Raw genomic sequence first — 23,157 nt, 5'->3', positions numbered from 1 at the left:
GTCCTGTTAGAATTTTATAAGTCTCTATGAGATCCCCCTTCATTCTTATGAATTCCAGCAAGAACAATCCCAACTTATCAATCTATCCTCATGTGATAGTCCGCCATCCCTGGAATCAGTCTGGTAAACCTTTGCTGCACTCCCTCGAGAGCAAGAACAGCCTTCCTCAGAGAAGGAGACCAAAACTGCACACAATAGTCCAGGTGTGGCCTCACCAAGGCCCTATACAATTGCAGCAACACATCCCTACTTTTATACTCAAAACCTCTCGTAATGAAGGCCAACATACCATTAGTCTTCTTTACCGCCTGCTGCACCTGCATGCTTACCTTCAGCGAATGGTGCACAAGGACACCCAGGTCCCGCTGCACACTCCCCTCTCCCAATTTACAACCATTCAGGTAGTAATCTGTCTTCCTGTTTTTGCTTCCAAAGTGAATAACCTCACACTTCTCCAAATTATACTGCACCTGCTATATTTTTGCCCACTCGCCCAACCTGTCCAGATCATGCTGTAGGATCCCTGCATCCTCGTCACAATTCACCCTCCCACCTAACTTGGTATCATCTGCAAACTTTGAGATGTTACATTTTGTTCCCTCATCCAAATCATTAATATTGTGAAGAGCTGGGTCCCAGCACCGATCAAACACCTTTTGAAAGTCCAAATATACCACATTGACTGCTCCCCCTTGTTAACTATACTGGCTGCATCTTCAAAGAATTCCAACAAATTTGTCAAGCATGATTTTCCCTTCATAAATCCATGCTGACTTTGACTAGTCCTGCCACTGCCTTCTAAATGTTCCGCTATAAAGTCCTTGATAATGGATTCAAGCATTTTCCCCACTAATGTTAGGCTTTCTGGTCTGTAATTCCCGGCTTTCTCTCTACCTCCCTTTTTGAATATCGGAGAGATGTGAGCTACCCTCATTCTGCAGGGACAGTTCCAGAATCTGTAGAATCCCGGAAGATGACCATCACTGCATCCACTATTTCCAGAGCCACCTCCTTAAGCACTCTGGGATGCAGATTCTCAGGCCCTGGGGATTTATCCACCTTCAAACCTATCAATTTTCCTAGCACCATTTCTCTACTAATGTTGATTTCCCTCAGTTTTTTCCCTCTCACTAAATCTTTAATTCTCCAACATTTCTGGTATCTGATTTGTGTCCTCATTTGTGAAGACAGAACCAAAGTAGGCATTCAATTGCTCAGCCTTTTCTTTGTCCCTTCTTATGCATTCTCTTGTTTCTGTCTGTAGGAGGCTGACATTTCTCTTTACCAATCTCTTTCTCTTCACATATCGATAGAAACTCTTAGTGTCAGTCTTTATGTTCCCTGCAAGCTTCCTTTCGTACTGTACTTTCCCCTTCTTAATCAATCCCTTTGTCCTTCTTTGCTGAATTATAAACTGCTCCCAATGCTCAGACCTATTACTTTTCTTGGCCAATCTGTATGCTTCTTCCTTGTATCGGATACTATTTCTAATTTCCTTTGTAAGCCATAGATTGGTCCTTTGACCCCCTTTGCTTTTGTGCCAGACAGGAATGAACAGTTGCTGTAGTTCCCCCATGCGTTCCTTGAATGTTTGCCATTGTCTTTTCACTGTCATCCCTTTAATTAACTCTCCCCAATCTATCAAGACCAACTCACGCCTCAAATCTTCATAGTTCCCTTTATTAAGATTCAGCACCCACGTCTCCGAATCAACTACTTCACTCTCCATCTTGATAAAAAATGCTATCATGTTATGGTCGCTCATCCCCAAGGGGTCTCATGCAGCCAGATTGGCAATGACCCCCTTCTCATTACACAGTATCCAGTCTAAGATGGTATGCTCTCCAGTTGGTTCCTCCACATATTGATCAAGAAAACCATCCCATATACACTCCAGGAATTCCTCCTCTACAGCATTGTGGCTAATTTGACTCGCCCAGTCTATGTGAAGGTTAAAATTACCCATGATTGCCGATATTCCCTTGTTACATGCATCTCTAATTTCTTGTTTAATGCCATTCCCAACCTCACCACTGCAGTTTGGGGGTCTATATATGATACCCACTAATGTTTTTTGTCCCTTGGTATTTCTCAACTCTACCCATACAGATTCCACTTTGTCAGAGCTAATATCCTTTCTCACTACTATGTTAATTTCCTCTTTAACCAGTAGTGCCATGTCACCACCTTTTCTTTTATGCCTGTCCTTCCTAAATACTGAAAACCCTGGGACATTCAGTCCCCATCCCTGTTCACCCTGCAGCCATGTCTCCGTGATCCCAATTACAGCATACCCATTTATATGTATCTGCCCAATTAGTTCATCCACTTTATTTCAAATGCTCAGTGCATTAAGGCACAGAGCCTTTAAGCTCACTTCACCACAATTGCCAATTCCCTATCGGCAATAGACTTCAGCTGCACGGACAGGGGCCTCGGCAGATGTTGGGGGTTATGGGTGTTCGGTGGGGCAGACGGGCAGGGTTGCCCCCGGGACGAGTACACATGATCCAGGGGTTGGCATAGTGGTGCTGCGCAAGGTTGCCCCACGGTTGCCCTTCCCCCGTGCCTCACCACACACCCTCCCATGGTGGCCTACACCTGAGGAGGGTCCCCCACCCCCATCCGAGAGTCCCCACAACCCCCCACCCGCCAATCACTGGGGTGGCAAGCCCAGTGCTCCTGGGCTCTCTTTGCCTGCGAGCAGAGATGGCTACTCATCTCCTCAGCTTCCCACAGAAGCCCTGTCGACAGTTTTCAAAATGAGTACTAATCAGCACCAGCATGACCACTTGCTGGGAAGGCTGCTGAATGACGGGAGGCCGTTGGATATGGAGTGTTTCCTGTTAATTGTTTGGAAATAGAGCTGAAATGGTGATGATTGGTTTCTCGCCATGCTACACCGAGATCCCGATTTCGCCAAGGGGAGCAGGCCTCTCCCGCTATTCATCGGCTTCGTTTCGCTTGAGCGAGAGTGAGGCTGGAGAATTGCACCCTAAGTGTGGGCTAAACTGGTGAGAAACTCACCAGGACTGATAAAAATGACTAAGGATTGCGGTGGGGAACTCGTCGGCAGAGTCGATCTGAAACCCCCTGAAAAACTCGCCACAAATGAACTTAGAACTTTTTCCATTGAATTCCGTCCATTTCTGCTCCTTTTAAACTCTGAAAAAAATCATACGGACTCAAAACTTTAACTGTTTATCTCTCTACAGATGCTACCAGATCTGCTGAGTCTTTACAGGATTTCTGTTTTTTTCTCAGTTTGCAACTTGTTTGGTACAGGCCTCATCACTAACACTACTTTTGCTTATGCTTACTGAAGTTGTAATTTTATTCTGTGTTCTGACCTCTTGAATTCATGGATCTTCAATGTGGAAAGTATGATGTACTGGGGTTTGTACTGTTATCAGAAATAAAGAGGATGTGTCCTGCTTTTCTCACTATTGCTTGAAATCAGAACACTAATATCTTTCAGTACCATTAATTGCAGATTCATATCAATTAATAGGGCAATATAAATTGAAGCTACTGAGATGAACCCATGGCCCAAGACAACAAAACATGAGTATCCCGACTCTAGGCCATTCTAATAGCTTCCCCCTCTTGCCTATTTCAAAACCAAATAAATGCAGTCCTAAGACAGGCAAATGATTTATATTTGTCTGTATTTTCTCCTATAAATCTCAACACTTCCTGTGTTAATCTTTTAATGTAGTTTTTGGGAACCTTTATAGTGACCATTTAAAAATTGTTTCAATTTCATGTTCAATATATGATGACCATACTTATTTGGTAGTTAATAGATTTCTTTATGATTGAATTACCAATATTGTTTAAAATGCCATTTGGTTGCCTCATTCAGTCTGGGTTAACTCTTGGCACACAGATTGGTCCAAGATGTCACACTCCCATTACTTCACCAATTTGATTGGCCCGGGAGAACGATGCAATTTTCTTCCAGTAATGTTGGCTGCTCGTGTGCCTCATCCTTTCATACCCCTGACCCCGATTCCACCTCAAAGTACTTCTGAAGCATATGTCCACTCCAAGTTCCAAAGGAGCAGAAATTCAGTGCACCTGGCTCTTCAGTCTGTCTCCAGTCATCAATAAGCCGTTTCCTAGCCCCAGACTTTCTCTCTCCTTGCGCTTGCAGGTCTAAGACAAGCACTTGAGATGTCCCTTCAGAGCAGTGAAGCAGAATGAAATGGGAATTGGACATTGCTGGGGTTGAAACTAAAGCACAGCACTCAACGTTGGCCCATCTAAATGAGGAGAGCTAACTGGAGACTTGACTTGAACACAAACCTAACTCTTTCTTTTAAGAAATCTGTAATGGTGTAATACAGCTCAAGAAGCCTTGGAACTTGAGAGTCAAGATTCAATGCAACAAAAAAGCACATCTTACATGCAGAATTTTAAATGTGACTGCAAAGAGATAGGGGAGGACCACAGGCAAGTAAAATTGGGACCATTACTCACAGGAAAGAGTAGCCATGTCGCCTACTCTTCTCCCGCTTCTAATGTTCTTTTGTGGGCTCACTTCTCGGATTAGATACTTGCACAAGGTCATTCATGCAACTGCAGTACATGTGGGCCGAAGTCTCTTCATTTATTTTTCCATTTGATTCATTGTTTAATGTTGTTAGTGAGCAACAACGATAGAACAGACTAAAGCATAAAATATAAATTCCAATTTAACTATTGATATCCTGGCCTTTTATGCTGACAGACAGAAACAATGACAGAAAACATGAATTCATGCAGCATATAAAACAGATAAGTGAGAAAAATAATGTCTGAGGAATCTTGGCAAAGGCCCTGAAAATAGACACAGTTATTGCGAATCTGCTCATTGCACCCAAGTATTATTATGTGCCAGGGTTTAGAGAACCCCAAAGAATATCATGGAGTTCACCTGACCCACAACTTTAAATAGATTTTGGTTATGGGGAGCACAAGGCCCACTTTACAGGTGTGATGCAACAGAGAACTAAAATTAATTAAAAACAAATAAACAATGTTTATTCTATAAATCCAGTTAACATTTTATAAAAGCACAGTTTATCAATTACCTACACACATAACTCCACAGATACAATACTCTATAGATAACCCTTAATAACATCCCAAACAACATCCATAAGTTAAACCCTTTTTAAATCCGTGTGGCAGCACAGTAGCATTGTGGATAGCACAATCGCTTCACAGCTCCAGGGTCCCAGGTTCAATTCCAGCTGGGGTCACTGTCTGTGCGGAGTCTGCACATCCTCCCCGTGTGTGCGTGGGTTTCCTCCGGGTACTCCGGTTTCCTCCCACAGTCCAAAGATGTGCAGGTTAGGTGGATTGGCCATGCTAAATTGCCCTTAGTGTCCAAAATTGCCCTTAGTGTTGGGTGGGGTTACTGGGTTATGGGGATAGGGTGGAGGTGTTGACCTTGGGTAGGATGCTCTTTCCAAGAGCCGGTGCAGACTCGATGGGCCGAATGGCCTCCTTCTGCACTGTAAATTCTATGTATCTAAATAAAGACAGCAGGTTTAAATTCTCTACAGAAACAGGGATTACTTTGAAATCATCAAGTGATCTTTAGATTGCAGAGAGAGATCATAACATCTTATTGCTGTGAATGCAGCTCTCCAGCTCAAAACTAAAGTAAAAAGCAGAGCAGAGCCCAGCTCCACCCACACACTGACATCACTGCAGCTATTTGATAAACACCCATTTCCGAAAGATACATTCCCATGACAGTATCAACATCACTTTATCTACAATGATGTAGATTAATTTTGCAAACATATATCAGGGAACTGGAACAACAATAGTAAATAGATAGAAATTCAATTTTCATATCTGAAGATCCAGCGACAGGTGATCATGGGATAGTAAATGTACAAATAGCGGGTCCATTATTTTGAGCTGTCTGGATAGGTGGGGAAAACGCACAGTGGGGAAAGACAGACAAGAGAACAACTCACAACTCAGTGGGAGGGGAGTCAGTCAGGCAATTCTGAGGGTGGGAGGATCAGGTTGGGAAAATCTCAGAATCCATTGCTGGGAAATTTAAGAACTTAAAAAGGATGGGCAAGGAAGAGTTACAAAAGCCATTATAGTGAGGAAATAATCAAGGACATGAAAGGAGGAGCAGGACTTGGAGGTCGGAGAGTAACTATAGGAGTGGGGTAGAAAAAAATCAGTGCTTGGAGAGGGGTAGGTGGAGGCGAACGAAACGCAAGGTTGTTACATATATTAATACACCAGACCTTGTTTGTAGACATAAAAAACATGAACACACATTGCCCCAGTTTCAGTTAAACAAAATAATTGACAGCCATTTGCTGACTCATTCCCCAGGAAACTTCCTTGGCTAATCAGGGTCACGTTGCCTGGTTTCAATTACCAGCAATGCTTGGCAGTTAACTGTCAGTCACCATTAACTAGTGAATTCTCCATAGCAATGTCTCTACCAATCAGAGTCCGCTTGCCAACCAATTAGCACTCTCTTCTGTTCTATAGGTGGCAATCCATTGACACTGGTCTCCACTCGACCCTTCTGGATCTGCTCTTTGTCCAGAAGCAACTACCCCACTCGGGAAAAACCCAGCTTTTAAACACAAACTTCGATAAGCATCATCTGTTCTCAATTCACTCTGAAGCTAGTCCTGGTGTACCCTCAAAGGGAACTGCACTTCTGACATTGACATCTTCTCATATAGTATACATTGTTATTCCCCCTTATATTGGTATTCTTGTGAAGTCTCCTGATGAGATCAAGATGAAAAGTTTTGACTTGTCTCTATTTTCCGCAAAACACAAGGGAAAGAAGAGAAGCAACATACCAGGAATTATGCGAGAAATGAACCTTGAATGGCTGGAGCATTATACCATATAATTCTGGTCCAAGAGATAAATTTCCTTCTTGCAAGCTACTTCTGTGAAAGCATCAATCGCACTATCCTTGTGTATTAGTCCTGTTTCACATTGAATTAATTTACAGTAAATAAAGAGCATAAGACGTACCACGAGCAGCATTTAGTTGTTTGGAACAATTGAAGACACAGCACGAAGGATCTCTGTAATGATCAGCATTGCAATCTCTGCGTTCTGTTCTGCCAGCTGAAAGAATTTGTACAGTGCATTAGCTTCAGCCACAAACACAAGAGAAAGATTATAATTTAGATGGGAAAGAACTAGAGATGCAAACACAAAGGCCTTGGGAGAGGGAAAATCAACCAGAGTTGATCCACTATCATGTTAGAACGTGTACATCTGTGGACACTGAGCGAAGACCCAATCTGACTCAGCTGTGATGTGCTTCATAATGGAGTAGCCTGCTGAAACTCATTCCCTAAATCACATAAATGGCCTTTGGGAAAGATGGTTAAGGGCTGTCAGCAACTATGAAAGTGGACCTGAACATAAATTTACTCCTTCAGGGGGACAGGGGATAATAGATGAGAGATTATGACTCAAAAACAATCTATTTATAGGCAGTTGCAGCTTCAGGGCTTGCTGGTGCAGTCAGGTGAAAATGCATTGCCAACTTATTGCCAGATGACCGCTCCATTTTCCAGATCCAATTATTTTCTGCACCATTTTACAGTGACGGTTCCAAGTATTTCCCTCATGTTTTCTATTTTCTTGTGGCTTCATGGGCTCACAGATCAGGAGAAACCACAAAATGATACATTTGAGTTCCATCTTTTGAACATTTTTTCATTGTGTTGGGATTTTACACCTTCCTTCATTTAAAGAGTTTTCATGTTACCATCTTGTTAAGATTTCTTATCCACCACTGCATCTTGTGACAGGAACATTGGCCGGGATTCCTCCCTACCCGGCGGGGGTCCCGGCGTGATGGAGTGGCGTGAACCACTCCGACGTCGGGCCGTCCACTTCCGCACCTTTAGGGGCCAAGCCCTAACATTGAGCGGCTAGGCCCGCGCCAGAGTGGTTGGCGGTCCGCCGGCTGGCGGGAACGGCCTTTGGCGCCACTCCAGCCGGGGCCGAAGGGACTTTGCCGGCCGGCGGAAGTCCGCGCATGCGCCGGAGCGTCAGCAGCTTCCGCCTCCGCCATCGTGAAGACCATGGCGAAGGCGGAAGGAAAAGAGTGCCCCACGGTACAGGCCCGCCCGCCTATCGGTGGGCCCTGATCGCGGGCCAGGCCACCGTGGGTGCACCCCCTGGGGCCAGATCGCCCCCCCCCCCAGGACCCCGGAGCCCGCTCGCGCCGCCTGGTCCCGACGGTAAGATAGGTGGTTTGATCCACGCCGGCGGGACCAGCATGACAGCGGTGGGGCTTCGGGCCATCGCGGGCCGGAGAATCGCTGGGCGGGGCCCACCGACCGGCGCGTCGCGATTCCCACCCCCGCCGAATGTCCGGTGCCGGAGACTTTGGGACACAGCGGGGGCAGGATTGATGCCGGCCCCCAGTGATTCTCCGACCCGGCGGGGGTCCATCCCGCCCACTATCTTTTTTACAAACTGTGATGCTTAGTCAAGAATGCAATGGTATCTTCTGATCAGAAGACTCTCTTGTACTGTCAACACAATATACTCCTTTACTAACTTTTAAATGTGGTTGATTCTTAACTTCCCTTTGAGCTTGCACAGCAAACCAATCAGTAGCAAACTGCAAAATTACATTGAGAATAAAACCAAGCGCTGACCTCGATTCAGATTCAACGCATACCCTGTCCAATTGACTCTTCACTCACATTGGAGGACTTGTGACAAAACTGGGATAGCATAATGCAGACTGGTCAAGCAACAGCCTGATATATTGATACTCTCAGAATCATGCATTATAGCCATGCTTCGGCTCTTCCATCATCATTCCTATGTATATTATGTCGCACTGTTAGGACAGACTCACCTGAGGTTGCAGCACTGTGTTGTACAGTAGGGACAGAGTGCTGCTGGGAGTCCTCCACATTAACACCAGATCTAGTGAAATCTGATAAAATGGGCCTCCGCCCTCAGCAGGGGAGCTCTTACGCCACAATGCTCACAGGGAGATTAATCAGGTCATCCCCAGGGAGCTCGTAGGGGTTCTAACATCACTCCTCCCCAAAGTCCATAAGTCCCTCCGAAGAACGTAGAGCAGGAGAAGTCTGCTCCTCTTTGCCCACGGCTGCACTTCAAGTGGCTGTGGGGCTGGGTCGGGTGGTGCATCACATGTTGTTTCCTCGATGACCATCTGGGGAGGACCACTAGTGACTGATCCCTGGCCAGGTCGCCGTCGGAAGCTTTGGGTACCTGGGTTTCCATCTCAGTGTCTACCACATCTCGCAACTTAGTGTTGTGGCCCCTAGGGGGTGACACCCCAAGGCCCCAATATGTCAGGGCGACATGGCAGGAAGACGGTTCCTCTGGTGGGGCATGGCCTAACACTGGCCTTCTGAGGTGGTCAAGGTGATTCCGCATCAGCCGTTGTTACTTCTTCACCTGGTATGCAACTAGTCCAGTCTGCTGTAGCACTGTCCCTGGAATACATTGGGCACAGTCCCTTAAGTTTTGGACGTATACTGCATCCCCGGTTGGAAACACCTGGTCCATATCTGCCGGCCTTGGCTTTGCCTCCGCTAATTTTGCATAGAGGTCTTCTATCGGTGGAATTGTATACCTGTCCAGATGGGAGGTTTTATTGACGATCAACGTATAATTACCGCAGGCATACAGTTTTGTCAGGTTTTAGTACTAGAACTGCCAGCACTGCTCAAACAGCAAATCGTACCAGCCGGATGATAGCAAGGCCTTCCAGTCACCTGAGTTTGTCTTCAACATTCGCCAGCAGTGGATGGTCACAGAAGTACTTAGGCTGGGCCTCAGGATCCACATATGCCAAATCTTCCTGGAAAAATTATGGGTACTCCCCCAATACTTTGGAAAGTCCTCAGGTGCTCATCCAGAAGATCTCTTGTCAGTCCAACCAGAGGCATTGTAGCCAGTCACTGCTCAGCAGACTGGGTCATGTTTTTGTTGCCAATCTGTAATGGTTTTCACTGTAGGTTCATTCAGGTCTATGCAGTTTCAGAAATATACGGCGGAATTCTCCCAAAGGGAGATAAACAGCCGATGCTGGAGTGAAACCCGGAGTGTTTCACTCCGGGGTCGGCGGCCGCTCCTCGCCCCCTATTCTCCCCCCCCCCCCCCCCCCCGGGGGGGGGGGGGGGGGGGGGCTAGGAGCGGAAGCGTGTTAATTCCGCGCGCCGGGCCTTGACGCGGCCGGCGGCGCCTAAGTGACATCAGCCGCACATGCGCAGGTTGGCCGGCGCCAACCCGTGCATGCGCGGTTGCCGTCTTCCCCTCCGCTGCTTGATCTTGCGGGGCGGCGGAGAGAAAAGAGTGCGACTTTTAGAGAAGCTGGCCCGACGATCGGTGGGCACCATTCGCGGGCAAGACATCTCCTGAGCACGCCCGTGGTGCTCGATCCTTCCTCCGCCCCCCACAGTCCCCAAACACAGAGGTTGTGCGCTGTTCACGCCGGCAGCAACCAGGTGTGGTTGCCGCCGTCGTGAACCGGTCGGGTTCGGCATGCCGCTCGGCCCATCCGGGCCGGAGAATCGCTGGTAGCCGTGAGAAACGGCGAGCGGCGATTCTCCGAGCGCCCTGTCGAAAAACGCAACATGCCATTTTTGGGGGGGGGAGAGGGAGGAGAATCATGGGGGGTGCCAGGACGGTGTGTCGTGATTCGCCCGGCCCTCCTGCGATTCTTCCCCCCCGGTGTGGAGTACGGAGAATCACGCCCATAACATCTATACAGCTTTCTGGAGAAAACAAGAGGACAGAGACCAGGGGCGGGATTCTACGCTCCGCCAGCCACATTTTCTGGCATGGCGCACCCCACCAGCAGCGGGATTCTCCATTCCAGCCGTCGGCCAATGGGGTTTGCCACTGTGGACGCCCCACACCATTGGGAAACCCACAGGCATGAGTGTGCTGCCGGCAGATCAGAAGATCTCGCCAATGGAGAATTCCGCTGCAGATCTTTTACCCTGAGCATCCAGGGACCAACTGTTCTTCCTTAGTTGTCTGAAAAAATCATCCCACTTGGGTAGGATCTAATCCACGGCCCCGCCCCCCGCCCCCCCCCCGTTAATGGATAGAATATGGCTTTTTGGCCAATTCATTGGCCACCAGCCAACCAATCAAACGGAGTCCCACTGATCTCTCGGGCGCCGAAAAGTCTGAGCTTGGCTGTTCGAAGTGTTCTCTTTTGTAACTTTTGAGTTCCTCCCTTCCCCTCCTTGACCTAAAGGTATATCCATGGATCAAAATGATAACAGCAAAAATAAAGAAATGGGAAATAAAGGAATCAACAGGAAGGACCCTTACACTTCATAGAATCATTTGACCCATCGAGCCCAAAGAATATAGAACATACAGTGCAGAAGGAGGCCATTTGGCCCATCGAGTCTGCACCGACCCACTTAAGCCCTCACTTCCACCCTATCCCCATAACCCACTAACCCCTCCTAACCTTTTTTGGTCACCAAGAGCAATTTAGCATAGCCAATCCACCTAATTTACACATCTTTGGACTGTGGGAGGAAACTGTAGCACCCGGAGGAAACTCACACAGACGCAGAGAGAACGTGCAGACTCCGCATCATGCTGGTTCTCTGCATATGCCAACATCCCCCTCTCCCTCCCCATCTCCCAACCAACCCACTGGTGTCACATACCATGCTGATGATATCTACAAGCGTATCCCAACTTGAAACACCAGTTCATGGAGGTGTATAGGTTTGTTTTTGGAATGGTGTGATGAGTTACGTGGATCTCCTGTGAGAATAACCAGTCCAATTAACCAGCAACAATTATTGAAGTCTATTTATTAAATTAAAGAAACGACAAATACACACGAGCAGGACTAGACTACTGTAAGACAATTATGTGTATGAATCACTGAATACACACACACTGTTTATGTAGAACATACCCCTTGTTCCAAAACATATCCAGTCACTGAACTCCTTAAGACTTAGCTTTCCACAAACACCATCCAAATTAAATAAAACTATAAGTCAAATTCAGATTATAGTTAACACACAATACAAGGTTGATAATCAAAATGGAAACATCTTGCCCTGGCCCAGGGAAGCTATTAAATTGCCTTTATGAAGGTTTCTGCATTGCCTTGACTCTAAGACTCCTGGCTGTGAGTTGTGGACTGCTCCCCAGGCTGTTAAATGTAAACTGGCCTCCCTGCATCTTCGGGTGCTGGCAATTACACCATTTCTCCCCTTTGATTCTGACTTGTGTGTATTTGGCTGTCTGCCTCTCTCAAATTTCTTGACTCTAGCAATTACCATGTGTATACCTCCACTGCTCTTTCAGTCATCTAGGTAGCACAGTTAGTCACGGTGGTACAGTTGTTAGCACTGCTGCCTCATAGCTCTCGGGACCCGGGTTCAATTCCGGCCTCGGATAACTGTGTGGAATTTGTACTTTCTCTCCTCTGCGTGGGTTTCCTTCGGGTGCTCCGGTTTCCTCCCACAGTCCAAAGATGTGCAGATTTGGTGGATTGGCTGTGGTACATTTCCCTTTAGTGTCCAAAAGGTTAGGTGGGGTTACGAGGATGGGGTGGAGGCATGGGCTTTTTCCAAGGGCCAGTGTAGACTCAATGGGCCGAATGGCCTCCTTCTGCACTGTAAATTCTGTAAGCTGTTTCTATCAATAGGCGATTTGCACCTGATTCTATCTAGATGCCCACCATTTGCATTACTGGGAAAGTCGCATTTCATCCTGCCCTTTGAATATATTAGCTGGCAACTGCTGTCGCTAGGCAGATTGTACATGTTGCTGGGTAGAACACATTCTATCATGTTGTGTTAAATTTGTTTTACTAGGGCAGCACGGTGGCACAGTGGTTAGCATTGCTGCCTACGGCGCTGAGGACCCGGGTTCGAATCCCGGCCCTGGGTCACTGTCCATGTGGAGTTTGCACATTCTCCCCGTGTCTGCGTGGGTTTCACCCCCACAACCCAAAGATGTGCAGGCTAGGTGGATTGGCCACGCTAAATTGCCCCTTGAATTGGAAAAAAATAATTGGGTGCTCTAAATTTTTTTAAAAAATTGTTTTACTGGTGTCACAAGGCAGATTGAGGACACCTGGAATGATCCAATTCCAATTTGGATGCTTCGAATGAAAGTGCTTTCAACACACTCTCAGGCATTGCAGCCCAGATGCTAATCACTCGCTGCATAAAAAAGGATTTTCCTCATATTGTCATTGTTTCTTTTACCAATTTTCTTAAATCTGCATTCTCAGGTTCTCGATCTTTCCACCAATGGGAACAGATTTTCCTAATTTATGTTATGACACTTTATGATTTTGACTACCTCTACAAAATCTTCAGGAAAACAGACACAGCTTCTCCAATCTACTTACATAACTGAAGTTGCTCATCCCTGGAACCATTCCCATCAAAATTTACTGCACCCTCTCCAAGCCTTCACATTCTTTCTGAAGTGTGGTAATGAAGCTGTCCATGCCTGCGTGCAACATAACTTTGACAACATTCACACCTTTGCTGATAAGGAGCAAGTAATATTCTTATCACACAACTTATTTAAAATTCATTTACAGGATGTGGGCATCGCAGGTTAGGCCAGCATTTATTGCCCATCCCTAGTGCCCTCCAGAAGGTGGCGGTCAGTTGCCTTCTTGAACCGCTGCAGTCCTTGAAGTGTAGGTCCACCCATTGTGCTGTTAGGGAGGGAGTTTCAAGATGTTGCCCCAGTAACAGTGAAGGAGCGGCGATATATTTCCAAATTAGGATGGTGAGTGTCTTGGAGGGGAACCTCCAGGTGGTGGGGTTCTCAGGTATCTGTTGCTCTTGTCCTTCTAGATAATAGTGGTCAAGGATTTGGAAGGTGTTGCCTAAGGTACCCTGGTGAGTTCTTGCAGTGCATCTTGTAGATGGTGCACACGGCTGCCACTGTTCGTGAGTGGTGGAGGGTTTGAATGTTGGGAGAAGGCGAGCGATCAAGCGGGTTTGCTTTGACCTGGGTGGTGTCAAGCTTCTTGAGTGTTGTTGGAGCTGCACTCATCCAGGCAAGTGGAGAGTATTTAATTATACTCCTGACTTGTGCCTTGTAGTTGGTGGACAGGCTTTGGGGGTTCAGGAGGTGAGTTACACACCATAGGATTCCTCACCTTTGACCTCCCCTGGTAGCCACAGTATTAATGTGGCGAGTCCAGTTCAGTGTCTGATCAATGGTAACTCCCAGGATGCTGATTGTAGGGGATTCTTAATTCTACTATTCACAGCGAGGCGGTACAATTTTGTGCAAAATAATTTCACATTGTCCAAGTCCATTGGGGCGTCTGGCTTGGCGACGGTTTTGTTTAGTCGTCCCAGTCTGTGTTTGTGGATGAATTTGTCTACGTCCGCCAGCGCTGTAAGACAGTGGACCCTGCCGAGAAAGTCAGCCAGAGCTTGGCTGGGTACAGCATTCCAAATTTTACACAGTTCTCATAAAGGGCTGCCTTGGCCCTGTTGAACTCTGCCCGTCGCTTGGCCAGGTCTGCCCCAATGTCTTGGTCCACCTGGATTGGGTGTCCCTCCCAGTTGCAGGATTTTGGCTGCCTGGCCCAGTTCAAGAGTCTTTCCCGTACCTGGTACCAGTGCAGCTTTGCAATGATGGCTCTCGGCTGTTCCCCGGTTTGGGGCCGGAATGACTTGTGAGCTATGTCTATTTCTGGGGGTTTTGGAAAACTGCCTTGTCTCACCAGGTTACCTAGCATTTGGGCTATGTACTCCATGGGGTTCCTGCCCTCAGTCCCCACCGATAGGCTCATAATGCGAAGGTTCTGGCGTCACAACCAATTTTCCTGGTTCCCGACCTTCCCCTTCAGTGTCCCTTGTGCTGCCACCAACCTTGCTACTTCTATTTCTATCTCGGTGATCCGGTCGCTCTGATCGATCAAGGCTTTCTCCAGCCCCTTGACTGTAACATCCTCCGTCTCCAGCCGCCTCACCGCCTTTTCAAGGGCTGCCTGCAGAGTGATCAGTGCCTCCACCACAGCCACCTTCACCATTGCCCTCATGTCGGCCAGAATTGCCTCCTTGAGCTCCTGTGTGAGGAATTCCCTCCATTTTCTGGTGGGAGGGGGGATCTCTGCGTGCGACCTGGTGGCCTTCCTTGTTGACTTGTGGCTGGGCTTGCCATCTCCTCGTCTTTCCTATCCCGGCTTTTGTTGTTGCCTCTGTCGTCTTTTCAACCTCTGAAATTGCTGCCGCTTGGCATAGTTTGTCTTGTTGGTGTTAGAGGAGCGGGGGATGGGGAGGGTGATTTCTTCCAGTTTTAGTGGGTTATTTTCAGTTTATTGTGCCTGATTCCAAGTTTTCAGGAGGAGAGCCACCTTTCATGCGGCCGCTCAGCACATCCCATCACCGGAAGTCAGCGGACATCTGAATTGATCGCCCCAGTGTGATTCGTGGAATACGAGCTGTCCTACTAGTGTACAGAGGCCCACCTTGCTGGGGCTCGTAAATGCACTTTTTAAAGACCGGTAAGGAGTCCAAAACTGAACACAATACTCGAGGTGTGGCCTCACTAACACCTTATACAATTGCAGCATAACCTCCCTAGTTTTAAACTCCATCTCTCTTGCAATGAAGGACAAAATTCCATTTGCCTTCTTTTAAAATTTTTTTTAGAGTATCCAATTCATTTTTTCCAATTAAGGGGCAATTTAGCGTGGCCAATCTACCTCGCCTGCACATCTTTGGGTTGTGGGGGCGAGACCTACGCAAACATGGAGAGAATGTGTAAACTCCATACGGACAGTGACCCAGAGCCGGGGCCGCACCTGGGACCTTGGCGCCGTGAGGCAGCAGGGCTAACCCACTGCGCCACCCTGCTGCCCATCCATTTGCCTTCTTAATTACCTGTTGCACCTGTAAACCAACATTTGCGACTCATGCACTAGCACACCCAGGTCCCTCTGCACAGCGGCATGTTTTAATATTTTATCATTTAAATAATAATCCCTTTTGCTGTTATTCCTACCAAAATGGATAACCTCACATTTGTCACCATTGTATCCATCTGCCAGAGCCTAGCCTATTCACTCAAACTATCCAAATCCCTCTGCAGACTTCCAGTATCCACTACACTTTTTCCTTTACCACTCATCTTAATGTCGCCTGCAAACTTGGACACATTGCATTTGGTCCCCAAATCCAAATCATCTATGTAAATTGTGAACAATTGTGGGCCCAACACTGATCCCTGAGGGACACCACTAGCTACTGATTGCCAGCCAGAGAAACACCCATTAATCCCCACTCTTTGATTTCTATTCATTAACCAATCCTCTATCCACGCTACTACTTTACCCTTAATGCTATGCATCTTTATCTTATGCAGCAACCTTTTGTGTGGCACCTTGTCAAAAGTTTTCTGGAAATCCAGATATACCACATCCATTGGCTCCCCATTGTCGACCACACTGGTAATGTCCTCAAAAAATTCCACTAAATTAGTTAGGCACGACCTGCCCTTTATGAACCCATGCTGCGCTGTCCAATGGGACGATTTCCATCCAGATGCCTCGCTATTTCTTCCTTGATGATAGATTCCAGCATTCCAGCATCTTCCCTACTATCGAAGTTAACTGGCCTATAATTACTCGCTTTCTGCCTGCCTCCTTTTCTAAACAGTCATGTCACGTTTGCTAATTTCCAATCTGCCGGGACCACCCGAGTCCAGTAAATTTTGGTAAATGATCACAAGTGCATTTGCAATTTCTCTAGCCATCTCTTTTAGTACCCTGGAATGCAATCCATCAGGGCCAGGAGAATTGTCTACCTTTAGCCCCATTAGCTTGCCCATCACTCCCTCCTGGGTGATAACAATCATCTCAAGGTCCTCATCTGTCATAGCCTAATTTCCATCAGTCTTTCACTGTGAAGACCGACCGAGAAAACCTGTTCAGTTCCTCAGCCATTTCCTCATCTCCCATTATTAAATCTCCCTTCTCATCCTCTAAAGGACCAATATTTACCTTGGTCACTCTTTTTTGTAGTAACTTTTACTATGTTTTTATATTCTGAGCACGTTTACTCTCATAATCTATCTTACTCTTCTTTATAGCTTTTTAGTAGCTTTCTGTTGCCCTTTAAAGATTTTCCAATCCTCTATTCACCCATTAATCTGCCACTTTGTCTGCTTTTGCCTTCAATTTGATACTGTCCCTTATTTCCTGACATATCGAAGGTTGACTTTCTACCTTACTACCGTCCTTCCTTTTTGTTGGTATAAACTTTTGCTGAGCCATGTGAAAAATCGCTTGGACGTCCTCCACTGTTCCTCAACTGTTTCACCATAAAGTCTTTGCTCCCAGTCTCCCTTCGCCAGCTCTTCTCTCATCCCATTGTAATCTCTTTTGTTTAAGCATAAAACATTGGTGCTTCATTTTACCTTCTCATCCTCCATCTGTATATTAAATTCCACCATATTGTGATCGCTCCTTCCAAGAAGATCCCTAACTATGAGATCATTAATCAATCCTATCTCATGACACAGGACCAGATCCAGGATCACTTGTTCCCTCGTAGGTTCCATTACATACTGTTCTCGGAAACTATCGCAGATACATTCTATAAACTACTCCTCAAGGCTGCCTTGACCGACCTGGTAAAACCAATGGGCATGTAGATTAAAATCCCCCATGATAACTGCTGTACCATTTCTACATACATCAGTTATTTCTTTGTTTATTGCCTGCCCCACCGCCGATAGACTACTCCTATCAGTGACCTTTTTGCTTTACTATTCCTGATTTCCACCCAAATGGATTCAACCTTATCCACCATAGCACCGATGTCATCCCTCACTACAGCCCGGATGTCATCCTTAAATAACAGAGCTACACCACCTCCCTTACCATTCTGACTTTGGCCCATCCCACCCTGAGATGTTCAGAGATCATCTGGTGGGTGGCATTCACAATATGTCGACTCAAAAGAAGCTGTTATTGGAGCTAGCCTTAGACCTAAAAAGGACCATAGAGCTGTGACTCTCCTGTGAGAATATGCAAAAAGGGGTCCAGGAGCTTCAGGTTTCCACGGATTATGATGTACATAGCATTGTCTGGCCCCCATTTTGAAGGGTGGTGCCCCACAAGGATAGGGGTTACGTAACCTTATGACCACTGAAACAGCGCCATGAGCAGATCTGATGGTTATGGGCCACCACAATCCAATGGCATATCTCGTAGGACGATGAGGAGCACCCACAACAGCTTTGCACTGGCAGGAACTGTGGTGGTTGAGGCTATCAGAATCGACAGCAAACGTGTTGCTCTGGCCGGGTGCGCTGAACTAGGGCTTTGCACCTGCCCCACCCGAGAAAGAAGACCTAATACAGTTAAACTACATTGCGGCTCCCAAAGTAACCCCAATTAGAATACGGCTTAAAGTTAACTGTCACCCCTTGGACATGGAAAGTGATACAGGGGCTATCATACAACAAACTTTCCATAGGTTCCGCCTGGGAATTTTGCACCTGGTCTTGAGGGATACCAAGGCACAACTGGCAACATAGACCAGGGAGAAATTGACTATCATCAGTACAACGGTGACACCGGTTACCCATGGGCAAGTAGGTTAGGAACTGCTCGTGGTGGTGCAAGGCCCCGGCGCAGCATCTTAGGCCGTGATTGATTACAAATACTCAATCTAGACTGGCAAAAGATTTTCTGGATGGGTATTGTTTGTCTGTATGAAATCCTTGGAAAATATCTGGAGGTTTTCCAGGAGGGCCTAGGAAAAATAAACGGGGCCAAAGCAAAATTTATGTTGACCCGGAGGCACAGCCCTATATTTGAAATCAGGCCAATCCCAAACACCCTGCTTATGGAAGTGGTGAAGAATTGAGCTGACTAGAGAGCTTGGGTCCAGTTTGCAGATTCTGGGGATGAAGCGGACAGGTCCGTTCGCCTGTGTAGCAATTATATGATGACAGTAAACAGGATTTCAATCGGTACCCAATGTCACACGTAGAAGATTTGTATGCAAAGTTGGCCAGAGGGGTCACACATTCACGAAGCTTGACATAGCCATGCGCACCTCCAGTTGGAGTTAGACGCGAGGCACAAAAATATGTCACCATCAACACCCACAGAGGATTGTACGAGGGCATCCAATTTCCATTTGGGGTGCCGTCAGTGTCTACAATTTTCCAGGGTAATGGAAAACATCCTCCAAGGTTTTTGCAAGGTGGCTGTCTATCTGGACCATGTGCTCATTACAGGAGAAGGAACACATGGGCAAAGGAAGAGATCCTCCGACAGTTCTCTGACATGGGTGCTTGCCTGAAGAAGTGGAAGTGCATCTTTCAGATGAAAGAGGTCACATACCTTGATACCAGGTTGATAAGGATGGGTTGAACTCAGTGGAGGAAAAAGTCCACGAAAAAAATCAAAGGAGCCCCGATACTTGATAATGCAACAGAGCTGAAGTTGTTTTTTGGCTTGTCAATAATTACAGGAAGTTCATCCCGAACTTTGCTACTTTGTTGATGTGCATGCACTGTTAAAGCAGAACACAGTGAAGTGGCAATTGTTACCATCCAAACTATTGCCGCACTATGATCCGTTGAAGCCACTCGTCATCACATGTGACACCTCTCCAAATGGCATTGTGGCACTGGTGAGATGATGGGACAAAATGGCCAATAGCTTACACGTCCAGAACCCTGGCTGACACAGAGCATCACTGTTCAGAAATTGAGAAGGAAGGACTCTCCGTGATATTTGCAGTGTAGGAATTCCACCAGTACATCTATGGCCATAATTTCCATGGTAATAACGGCCCACAAGCCTTTTCTTTGGCCATTTTAGGTAAGACATGATGATACCACCAGAATCCAACGATGCGCACTGCTGTTGGCGCCGCATGACTAGACCTTTGAATATCATCCAGGAGCACAGATCTCCCATGCGGATGTCCCCATGCCTGTAAGCCCCCTGACCCCACCAATGGCAGTCAAAGTCGTATTGACATTGAATTTTGGCCAAGATGGCCGCACAAATCTGCATGTGGACCTAAAGCGACCCTCCATTTGCAAAATTGGGCCACATCCTCCAACATGGCAGGTTACAAGGATACCCCAGAGGAACTGCATGCCTCTCTTTCAAAATAGCAGGACCTCTGTGTGGAGGATGGCATCCTCCTGTGGGGAGCCTGTGTCGTCATCCCACAGGCAGGTCAGCGCATGGTCTTGCAAGATTTGCAGAGCAGAATGTTTCCAAGTTGAAGATACTTAAAAAGGAGTTACTTGTGGTCCCCAGGACTCAACAGAAACATTGCAAGTGGTGCAGTAATATTCAGCTTGCCAAGAGTGCCGGAAGCTCCCTCCGTCAGCGTCGCTCCACCCTTGGGAGTGGCTGTGGTGCCCCTGGGTGCGCTTGTAGGCTGACTTCACCGGAGTTAATATTAATGTTTCTGCTCCTTATAGGTGCCCACTCCAAGTGGATGGTTGTGCACCAAATGTTTTCCACCACCTCATGAATCACTTTAGAGAAGTTGCGCCAATCCTTCAGCACCAATGGGACCCCAGAAGTACTTTTCACAGACAATGATACTCCCTTTTTCAGCGAGGAATTCCAGACATTTATGCATGCCAATGTGGTGAAACACGTCCGAACCGCCCCATACCAACCATTCTCCAATGGTCAGGCTGAGCAGGCAGTCCTAATATTTAAAGAGGGCATGAGGAAACAGACTGCAGGTTCCATTGAAACAAAGCTGGCACGGGTTTTATTCAATTACCGAATGACACTGCGCATCACAACCAGGGCAGCACCAACAGATTTAGTGATTCGGCCACTCTGTCTGCCTTCCTTTAGCCAGGAAGCACTTCCCACCAGTGACTGATGTGCAGGCCAGCAGCATGCGGATGACATCGCATCAGATATGGACGTAGAATCTTCAGTGCTCTTGAAGGACGTTGCAATCAGCGACAGGACCCCTTCGACCTTCTACGCGAATAAGGTGCTCCTCGACATGATACATACCCCCGACCCGGCACCTGAGCTGTTAGAAGCACAGCCACAGGTGAGCCGGTGAAGCACATTGCAATCTGTTGCAGGGGAACATATGGACTTTGCGGGGGGAGAGTGATGCAATACCCCTCATGAGACTCACGGGATACCTCAACTGATCCAACTGTGGAACTTCTGGAATACAAGCTCCTTCGCTAGTGGGCGGAGACTCTTAAATCTGATTTCTAAATCTGCCTAGACTGGGACTAGCGTGATCGGTAGTCCCGGTTAGGACTTTTGGACTGTGAGCGTTGTGTCGGTTTATTAAATAATGTTTAACTTACCTTCTCGGGCCTCTTGATCTTTTATAGGCACTTCATCCATTATTTCAAACATTCTCTCCTCCACCGGCCGCAGACTGGCTGCAGCATGTACCATCTGAATGATACATTGTAATCACTTGCTAAGGCTTCACCAGCAACTCCCAAACCCGTGACCTATATCGCTGTTCCTCCATTGCCAGTGGGTCAAAATCCTGGAACTCCCAACCGAACAGCAGCGGTTCAGGAAGGCATTTTACCACTTTTATCAAGAACAATTCAGGATGAGCAATAAATGCTTGTCAGTGATGTCCAGAATGAAAAAGAACAAAAGTGTTCTAAAATTATTCAGGAACTAGCAGTCTATGTGGCACTTACATCCCAAACCAGGCAGAGGCTTCCAGAGATGGTATAAAGACATAAATCATTCCAATAATCCAAAAATAATCTGCTAAATCTGGCCAGGAGCCAAGAGGGTTTCACAAAGGCTGAGCTCAGTCATGTGACAAGTGAATCTGTGACACACCTGCTGAGAGAATTGGTGATAACTTCTTGGGTGAATCAGCATTCCTCTGTGAAGGAGGGTCCAGTCAAACCTGTTTACAGTGGCTAATAACTTTCAGTTAAAAAGTACAAAACACCTCATTGAACAAACCAAAAAGAAATGCAATCAGAGCAAGGCCCAAGCAAACTTGTATCAAAGGTGAACTCAGGTGCTTTCATGGTAAGTTATTTTCGAAGCTAAAGCAATTTATTTGTACTTTTACTTCAAGCAGTCAGCACTGAGAAAATGTTCAGATGAACATTTTTGTGATCAGGAGCAATAACAATGCAGTGCCGAATCACTGAAACACACATCAATATAGATCCCATTTTTCAACAAAAAGAAATTTGCTCAAAAAAAAACTTGGAAAGACTTTGGCCTGTCTGTGATGCTTATTGTGGTTGAATTCTCTACCTATGTTCACCAGAGGGACAATTGATGAACAATTGTCATTGTGTCTCGGGAGCCATACCCAAGGAAACATCAGCAAGTTCAGTAGAAAGAGGGCAACTGAATTGCAGATCCTCAAGAGGCCTGTTTGCCTTTATCTATACTTTGTCCCTCAAATGTCTAATGTTGCTCAAATGTCAAATGTTGCAGAATCATTATTTGTGACAGAAAGTGGGTTAGATTAATGTTATGACCCCCCCCCCCCCCCCCCCCCCCCCCACTCACGAGGACCACAGGGAAACTATTGTTGGTCTCCCCATAGGACTTGTAGAATACGGAGATCCTCAGATAGGGGGCGGAGGCCACCGAGCTGGAGCTTGTTCGTGAAAGCTGGCCCAAAGCAGGGCCTGGTGTGGTTAGTTCTCCCAGCAAGGACTGGAGTGGGAGCGAGTTACTGCCTTGAGCAGAATATGTTATATAAATCTCTGTTCTACTACCACTGGCTTCCTGAAATTACTAAACCGATAACGAAGACAAAAGGAAACTCTGGACTCACTTGTGGAACCACCGAGTTGCCCGGTCGATTACTATCCCGGAACATGGGGACATACCAGTTCAGGTTGCCACTATCTGGGAAACTGAAAGCCTTCGATGGAAGACTGGAGCCTGTATGCTGAGTGCATGAGGTATTTCTTTCAGGCTAATGGGATTTTGGTGGAAGACTGTCAATTGCAGAGTGGGTGGGGGGAGGAGGGGAAAGGCGGTGGGGGGGGGGGAGGTTGAAAAGGGGGAAAAATCTTTACAGACTGTATAGTTGATTGTTGGGAAGTATGTTTCCTGGGGTATTTATTTGCTGTAACCTGCTTTGATGCATGTTAGTAATAAAATACATTGGAAAAAAAAGA

The 23,157-nt window shown here is 46.7% G+C and overlaps 1 protein-coding gene across 2 annotated transcripts in view; it reads right to left on the bottom strand.

Annotated features, from left to right (window-relative positions):
• The window catches only part of polm (polymerase (DNA directed), mu), a 215,384-nt gene extending 208,159 nt beyond the window's left edge, over window positions 1–7,225 (bottom strand). Inside the window, exon 1 of one of the 2 annotated variants that reach the window (XM_038785448.1) lies at window positions 7,018–7,225. In XM_038785448.1, coding sequence (XP_038641376.1) covers window positions 7,018–7,029 — 12 coding nt within the window. In that variant the 5' untranslated portion in view covers window positions 7,030–7,225. The remainder of the gene's footprint in view (window positions 1–7,017) is intronic. The other variant, XM_038785450.1, reaches the window with a different exon arrangement.
• Between the last annotated feature and the right edge of the window lie 15,932 nt (window positions 7,226–23,157).

The sequence above is a fragment of the Scyliorhinus canicula genome, chromosome 26 (assembly GCF_902713615.1).
Source record: "Scyliorhinus canicula chromosome 26, sScyCan1.1, whole genome shotgun sequence".
Lineage (NCBI taxonomy): Eukaryota > Metazoa > Chordata > Chondrichthyes > Carcharhiniformes > Scyliorhinidae > Scyliorhinus > Scyliorhinus canicula.
This window is presented reverse-complemented; position numbering and strand designations above follow the sequence as displayed.